This window comes from Tauraco erythrolophus, chromosome 5 (assembly GCF_009769465.1).
Source record: "Tauraco erythrolophus isolate bTauEry1 chromosome 5, bTauEry1.pri, whole genome shotgun sequence".
NCBI lineage: Eukaryota > Metazoa > Chordata > Aves > Musophagiformes > Musophagidae > Tauraco > Tauraco erythrolophus.
The window spans coordinates 26944609-26952905 of NC_141469.1; the positions used below are offsets into that span (position 1 = coordinate 26944609).

The following is an 8297-nucleotide window of genomic DNA, read 5'->3' on the forward strand; positions in this document are numbered from 1 at the left end:
ACAAGAGTTAATGGCTTTAAATGGAAAGAGGATAGATGTTGATTAGATCTAAGGAAGAAATTTTTTACACTGAAGTTGGTGAGGTACTGGAGCAGGCTGACCAGAGAAGTTGTGGCTGCACCATCCCTGGAAGTGTTCAAGGGGGGCTTTGAGCAACTTGATCAAGGTGTCCCTGCCCGTGGCAGGGGAGTTGGAACTCGATGATCTTTAAGGTTCCTTCCAACCCAAACCATTCTATGATTTTATGATTTGTTTATGGATGCCACATTACTACCTCCATAAAATGGGTTTATGGGATTTTCCCTGCCCCCACGTTGTAAATTGAGGTCCGTAAAATGTAGAGCAATTTATCACTGACTATTGCTCAGTTTTATGTTGATGTTTGGACAGGGCCATAAAAGAATTACATTATCTTACCTCTGACCAACTTTCAAGGCAAAAGGACCTTATAAAACCAAGCTCTGCTTACTAGCAAGGCACATTCTCTTGTCTTGGGAGCACAGAGAGCCTTTCTACCATGAGCTTCACTGGAAAGTACGAACTCCAGTCCCAGGAAAATTTTGAGCCTTTTATGAAAGCCCTTGGTAAGTGCCTGCTTGTGCTATGTGCTGCTTTGCCTCCGTGGATCCCACTGATATTTGGGAGTCCAACTTCTGCACAGTTATGTGCCAGAGGAGCTTATGTGTCAGACCAGCTTAAGGCTTTGGGAGAAGCCTTTAGTAAGCTGGTTCTGAGGGATCTTGAATATCACAAAAAACCCTACTTTGTTCCCTCATTCTGCCTTGATTTATTCCATTTTCTCTGCTTGCCTCTCAGTGAATGAAGGAAAACAGGATTTTTTTCTTTCCATCTGATGCTTAGCATGGAGGTAGTTGTCCTGCTCCCAGCCACGTTGGTGAGACAAGGGAGAAGTCTAGTTCCCACACAAAACCCAGAATGACAGTATTTGTTGTTCTTCCTCCCCAGCAGACTCAGGGCCATGTGGCCCTTGGGGAAACATCGTCATTGCAAGGTTCTTCCACACTGGAATAGAAATCCTTCCAGCTGTGGGTCCTCAAATCCCATCACATTCATTCAGTGATAACAATCTGCCCACTGATGGCTCTAAGGTCCTCCTAATGTCTCTTGTTCTGGGCAGGACTTCCCGATGACCAGATCCAGAAAGGCAAGGACATCAAGAGCATCTCGGAAATCGTGCAGGATGGGAAAAAATTCAAGATTACTGTGACCACTGGCTCCAAAGTGCTGCACAACGAGTTCACCGTCGGGGAGGAGTGCGACATAGAGATGCTGACAGGAGAGAAAGTCAAGGTGAGTGACCAGCTTCTCCTCTGCCAGGGCTGCAGGGACTCAGAGACATTAAATTCCCTTCCCAGCCATTGCCTCTACACTTGAGCGAAGGGAATGACCAGACCACAAGCGTTAGAGCTGACAGAGGGAAAAGTCCTGGGTAATTCCCCAGCCTGGTTCTATCTCTCACAGTTTGCACGATCTAATATAACGGGAAGGGGCTAATTGCTGAAAACAAGTCTGCAGATGTGACACTCGTTGCCCTGCTCCCTGCAGGTCCTCAGCAAGTCTCTTAGGGACACATTTCTGAAAATGACAGTTCATTTCTGAGCCACCTTCCTGAGAAACTCAGAGCTCGAGACTCTGAAGTTCCCACCTCCCTTCTTCTCTTTTACACAACAAACTCCCCAACCAGCACTTCTGCAGACGAATCCTTGCGTTTCTAAAGCTATTTTAATAGCCAGTTTGGAAAACTTGGGAAGCCAGTGTTTTAATAGCCCATTTGGAAAATGGGGATAGAGATGCTTTGGTAAATTTTTCTGACAGCAAAAGGTCTGAAAGATTTGAGTTGGAAAAAGGTTGACTTTCTGTCATGTTGAAACACAAAACATACCCCCACCTTCCTCTTGTTGACTTAAAGACAATGCAGGAAAATCAGCCAATAAATCAGAAACCAATAAATCTCTCCTCTTAAGTCTCAGGAGCTGTTAGCTCCTCTTCCAGCCTTTTCCACTGCTTCTGTTTACACTGGGTGAGATGATTTGGCAAGGTGAGGATTTATCACCCTTGAAATTGGGTCAGCTCCCATTCCTGGACATTAGTTTCCAATGGTTCGTAAAATGTCAAGACAGTGCCACCGGCAAATATTGCCTCTCACCTCTACCTAGGGAGAACACGATATTGCAGGGACTTTTGAAAGCAGCAGAGATCATCACCAAAGAAATGCCCCAGTGAATCGGGCTCTGAGAGCTGTACAGCTGTACCACAATTTTCAGCATCACTGAAGACTCTTGCATATAAACTAGGGGGAAACGGCTATTAGAAGAGTTTTACCTTCCGTAAAAGAGCAGCTCAAGGGCAGATGAACATGTCATACCTGGACAGACAGAAGAACAGAAATGGTTTTTGCTTGCTGGGTTATTTACTTCAGTAATTTCAATGATCAGTGTTAGCTGCCCTGGGGGTTCTGGTGCTGTCTGTAACCTTTTTAGATCATAGAATCATAGAATGGGTTGGTCTGGAAGGGACCTTAAAGATCATCGAGTTCCAAATCCCCTGTCCATGGGCAGGGACAGCTTCCACTAGATCAGGTTGCTCAACACTGGCCTTGAACACTTCCAGGGATGGGGCAGCCATAACTTCTCTGGGCAACCTGTTCCAGTGCCTCACCACCCTCACAGTGAAGAATTTCTTCCTTATTTCTAATAGAAATCTATTCTCTTTCAGTTTGAATCCATTGCCCCTTGTCCTATCACTACATCCCCTTGCAAATGTCCCTCTCCAGCTTTCCTGTAGGCCCCCTTTAGGTACTGGAAGGCTGCTAGAAGGTGTCCCCGGAGCCTTCTCTTCTCCAGGCTGAACAGCCCCAACTCTCTCAGCCTGTCTTCATAGCAGAGGTTTAGCAACTTTATCTTCCAGTTCCCTCAGGACCTGTGGATGCATCTCATCCGGTCCCATGGACTTGTGCACCTTCAGGTTCTTTTAGATGGTCTCGAACCTGACCTTCTCCTACAGTGAGCAGTTCTTCATTCTCCCAGTCCCTGCCTTTGCCTTCTGTGACTTGGGCTGTGCAGCTGGAGCTCTTGCCAGTGAAGACTGATGCAAAAAAGTCATTGAGTATCTCAGCCTTCTCCATATCCTGGGTAACCAGGTCTCCCATTTCCTTCCAGAGAGGGCCTATGTTTTCCCTAGTCCTCCTTTTATCACTGACGTACCTATAGAAGCTTTTCTTGTTTCCCTTGATGTCCCTGGCCAGCTTTAATTCTATCAGAACTTTAGCTTTCCTAACCTGATCTCTGGTTGTTCGAATTATTTCTCTATATTCTTCCCAGGCTACCTGTCCTTGCTTCCACCCTCTGTAAGCTTCCTTTTCGTGTTTGAGTTGGTCCAGGAGCATCTTGTTCATCCATGCAGGCGTCCTGGTGGTTTTGCTTAACTTCCTCTTTGTTGGGATGCACTGCTCCTGAGCCTGAAGGAGGTGATCCTTGAATATTAACCAGCTGTCTTGGACCCCTCTTCCCTCCAGGGCTTTCTCCCATGGTACTCTACCAAGCAGATCCCTGAGTAGGTCGAAGTCTGCTCTCCTGAAATCCAGGGTAGTGAGCTTGCTCTGCTCCTTCCTTGCTGCCCTAAGGATCTTGAACTCCGCTGTTTCATGGTCACTGCAGCCAAGGCTGCCCTTGAGCTTCACGTTCCCCACCAGCCTCTCTTTGATGGTGAGAACAAGGTCCAGCAAAGCACCTCTCCTTGTTGGCTCCTCTATCACTCGAAGAAGGAAGTTATCATCAATGCATTCCAGGAACCTCCTGGATTGCTTCTGCCCTGCTGAGTGGTCCCTCCAACAGATATCGGGATGGTCGAAGTCCCCCATGAGGACCAGGGCTTGTGAACGTGAGGCAGCTCCTATCTGTCCATGAAGGGTCTCATCTGGTTTTGGTCTTCCTGGTCAGGTGGCCTGTAGCAGTAACGGGTAATAGTCCGAGGGCTGTACCAGGCTGGGAAGTTTCCAAGTGGTGTCCTTAACCCAGGCGCCGGGGAGGCAGCAGACTTCCCTAAGAAGAGGGTCTGCCTGGCATATCGGCCCCTCTGTTCCTCTAAGATGGGAGTCGCCTATAACTATTACGTGTCTTTTCTTCCTTGTGGAGGCAGCCGTGATTTGGGGGATAGGCCTTTCTGACCCTGGCAACACCTTTGGTGTAGATAGACTGTCATCCACATCATCCATTGATGGGCCTTCCACCTCCAGACCCTCATACTTGTCCAGAGGCACTACTGCCTTCTGCCTGGTGGGAGAATACAGAATCCCCTTGATCTTGTTTTTTTTTTCTGGTGGCTGTTCCTCTTTCTGCCTTAGGTTGAGCAGAGCATGACACCATCAGTCTATCTCTTTCTCAGACTCCCTGATGCTCCGTTAAGGACCAATGTAGATGCAGTGTAGAAAGGTTAACTTTTTACTTCCTCTCACAGCTCTGCCACCACTCTGAGCAGATTGTCCACATGGTCACACCTCACACAGTTGTCCTCACCACTGCCGTCCCTTACCAGGGAAAGGCTCTGGCACTCTCTGCACCCTGAGACCTGGATGTGCAGCTCATGGGGGCAGACTCAGCAGGTGTGCCTGTCCCTCTGACAGCTTTCCAGCTGTGACTGAGATTCTGAAAGCTCCTTAAATAGTTTCCCACCTTGATCGAGACTCCCCTCAGCCCCACGCTGTCACTCAGCTCCCTACCAACCCACCCCAAAGGAGGCTGCTGCATCAATGTACAATAGGCAGGTGGTGGAGACAAGACGGCATGATGTGCTCAGGTCACTCTGCAGTCCTCTCCTTGGAGGCATGCAGCTCCTCTTGGTTTGGGTGCTGCATGAGGAGCTGTCCCAAGAAGCATCAGGGCTGCATGGAGACACCAGCATTGGCAGTGAAGAGCCTTCCTCCTTTTCCACCAAAACTCATGTGTTGGTGTGATGCCAAGGGATGCCAAGGATCCCTGCTCTGGCATCTAACAGTGCAGGAGCTGTGAGTGAGTCTCAGTTTGAATGGGAGAAAGGTAGGTATGACTGCAAAATCACATCCCTGTAGAGGCCAAAGTAAACATCCATACCCTTGCTGTGTTGTAGTCACCACCAGCGCAACCCTCTCTCCTCCTCCTCCCAGGAAAGCCAAAATCACCGGGGCAGCAGCTTGCTCCAAACAGCTTGCAGAGGGGATAGTGGCAACTCAGTACTGAAGGGGAAGGACAAAACGCAGGGGTTGAGACGGTCTCCAGCAATAATGTGAATGTCTCTGTCTCCTCCTACCAGACTGTTGTTCAGCTGGAAGGTAACAAACTGATCACAAATGTGAAAGGGCTGAAATCCGTCACTGAACTCAACGGAGACACCATCACCCATGTAAGTATAAAAGAGAAGGGCAGTGGCTGGAGCAATGGTGCATACAGCTGCCTTCAGGGGTCTGGACCTAGGAAGCCTACAGAGATGCAGGAGACCTTAGGGAGGTACTGGAGATGAGCACATGCTTGCACTCAGACTCTGCAGCCAAAGTCGATCAGTACGCCAGGCACTGAAGGCAGCTTTTCACTATAGTTCAATCCAAAAAGTACTGTTTAAGACTCCAGTAGGCATTGCTGATCAAAGTTTCACTTAGTGAGGGCGTGTTCTTACCTACCTAGAGGTATAGGTATGTGCCTGGGCCTGGCACTTTTAAAGAAGAGAGGTGCAGCAGACCGATCCCAGTTGAGGGATGCCAGATTATCTGTACCTGCTTCGGAATATTCATGAAGACATCCAAAACTTTAATAATTCAGTTTATTATCCCAGATAGACTGGGAACCAGTCCTGTTTTAATTTGTAAGACCAGATCCTTTCCAAGTAGAGTTTGGAGCCAAGAATCATGAAAAGCTAAAGCTCTTCATTTGTTTTTCAGGTGATGACCCTGGGAGACCTCACCTTCAAGAGAATCAGCAAGAGAATCTAGAAACCCTGCACACAGCAATCATTTTACTGCGTAAAATGTGTCTATTAAAGTAAAATTTGTTTTAAAGGCCTCTTCATATCATCAACCTCTTCACTGTTACTATAAAGAGATGCAAGCCTCCAAAAGTCACGAAAGCCCTAGTAGAAATCGGGCAACAGGTTGAGCCAAGGTGATGATGATGTTGGTGAGTAGAGCTGGTCTAGGGTGCAGGCTCAGAGCCATTGAGTCACTCTCTGAGATGATCTCCATGCTGATGACCACTCTTCCAGCTCCTTCCTGGGGACAGGTGCCAGCATCCTGCTGGGGGTGTCCTAATGAGTCTTGCACCCAAAGCTGCCCTGGCTGGGTGGACAGAGGAGAACTGGGCAGGGAAAAGGCTCTGTTCCCTTTCCTTACAGACATGGCCAAAGTGACCACAAGGTGACTGGCAGGAGGACAAAGGATAGGGTGGTTTAGGTTGGCTCAAGGAAATGTCAGTGACCCTAACTGGAAAGCTGCCTTGGGGAAGCAACCAGCATGGGGGCAGTTTGGGTGTCACATCCACCATCTTCATCCTCACACCTCTGCAACAGAATCCAGCCCTACAGGCTCTGGCCACCCCATCCTCATCTCCTCCCCATTCCTTCCCACCAGCAGGAGGGCTCAGACAGCCTTCAAGTGTCCAGCATGTGTTTCACCCCAAACTGTTCCTGATAAATTGGGTTGAACTGGAATTGAACACTTCTTCCAGGGTGAAATACAGGTTTTTTTCTCCTGGCAGGAGATGGGCACTGACTGTTCACAGTATAGACACAGAAAGAACACCAAAGTCATCTCCCATGCTCTTGCTTGACAGTGCAGGCTGGATGGAGATGTGGAGTGCACAGGAGAGGATACTCTTCCTTCTTAGCTGCCTTTTCCAAGCCCTGTGCTGGGATGATGTTTGGGAATCATCACTGGGAAATGGGTATATGGCTGGTATGATATACCGAGCTGGGGTGATGTTCTTGCAACTGCTCAAAGTTGATCAGGATGTTAGGAAAACACCACAAATGCTTCCTCACCTCCTCCTGCAACCTCAACACATTTCACTAAAGGACCAATTTGTCCTCACGTGCATCTTTCTCATGACTCCTCTCTCCTCAGGAAAGGTATTCATGTTACTGGTTGACATTCATCCTCATGCTGAGAACCGAATCAATATGGATTTTCACACTGGGCATCAGATGGGTACCTCATGGACAAATGAAAGGGCTTAACTCAACACCACCTAAAAAGTAGATGCTGGTCTCCAGTGAACTCACCTTAGATCTGGAGAAACATCAGCAGAATCACTGAGAACTCTCAAAGAGGAAAAGCCCTGGTTTTGTTTTCTGGCTATTCTGCTGAGGACCAGGTAGGGGATTGCTGAACAAACCATCCCTTTTCATCTCTCCACTGAAGGTCTGGAGCAAAATAGCTGGATTTTGAGATAGATGGGCAGATAGCAAAGACCTTTTTTTTATCTAGAAATCCAACCATTGCCTTTAGGCTTTTCCTTAGCTCTATTGGCTGCCCACTGGCAGACCCATGGACTATCCTTTTTTGCTCAGTGCAAAATTGATTAATAAGCTGAAAGGCAGGTGCTGAATGGCGTCAGAGCCCCCCAGCTCACCCTGAAGGTGAGCAAAGGTGGATCCCCCTCCCTGGAAACCACTTGTTCATTCAGAGCAATTCGCACAGCCAGTGCACCCCACCAGTGCAACTGGCTTCTGACATGGACCCAACTCATGTCCGTCTGCTGCCATCACTGCAGACTTCTTCCAATTTTTAACTAAGGAGACTAATTTACCCTAATTATTTTATCCTGATGTAGGAATTCCACTTAGTCTCGCTTGCAAAGTGCCCATAGTTTGATGTTGCACCCGTGTCAGCTGCAAAATAATTTTTCAGCAGTTTTTCATTAGAAAAACACCATTTGACACAAAACACCATCTGTGGGTCTTATTCCGTTTGCACTCAATGCCCACAGGCATACATGGCACTTTTTGGAACCAGCTTCTCACTTCTACCATGTCTTGGTCAGCCACCTATGGACATCACTGGAAAGAAATTATATCATCACAAGGAAATGATGGGAAAAAAACACTTAGGAAAGAATCAATTAAAATTTAACCAAGGACTTCAGAATCAGGACTTGCGTAGAGAGAAACAGGCTTCCAATAAGAACGTAAATAATTTTATAACAGGTTTTTTTGCTTGGATTTTTAATGCTCGTGGTAGAAAAAGGATGTGTTTCTGCCAAGATCTCTTCTGCTTTGAGCCCTCAGAAGATTTTTCAGGACTCTTCCAGCAGGTC

The 8297-nt window shown here is 47.5% G+C and overlaps 1 protein-coding gene across 1 annotated transcript; it reads left to right on the forward strand.

Annotated features, from left to right (window-relative positions):
• The first annotated feature begins 517 nt into the window (after window positions 1-517).
• FABP1 (fatty acid binding protein 1) lies at window positions 518-5980 on the forward strand. Its single transcript, XM_009980049.2, has 4 exons — window positions 518-584; window positions 1139-1311; window positions 5308-5397; window positions 5930-5980. The coding sequence occupies exons 1-4, from the start codon at window positions 518-520 to the stop codon at window positions 5978-5980; spliced, it is 381 nt and encodes a 126-aa protein (XP_009978351.1).
• Window positions 5981-8297: the final 2317 nt, after the last annotated feature.

Bases quoted from the DNA above. Each gene is read 5' to 3' on its own strand.
- FABP1 (XM_009980049.2), top strand. From the start codon at position 518: ATGAGCTTCACTGGAAAGTACGAACTCCAGTCCCAGGAAAATTTTGAG. The intron at 1,312-5,307 runs GTGAGTGACCAG...TCCTCCTACCAG, and splicing joins TGACAGGAGAGAAAGTCAAG to ACTGTTGTTCAGCTGGAAGG. The intron at 5,398-5,929 runs GTAAGTATAAAA...TTTGTTTTTCAG, and splicing joins ACGGAGACACCATCACCCAT to GTGATGACCCTGGGAGACCT.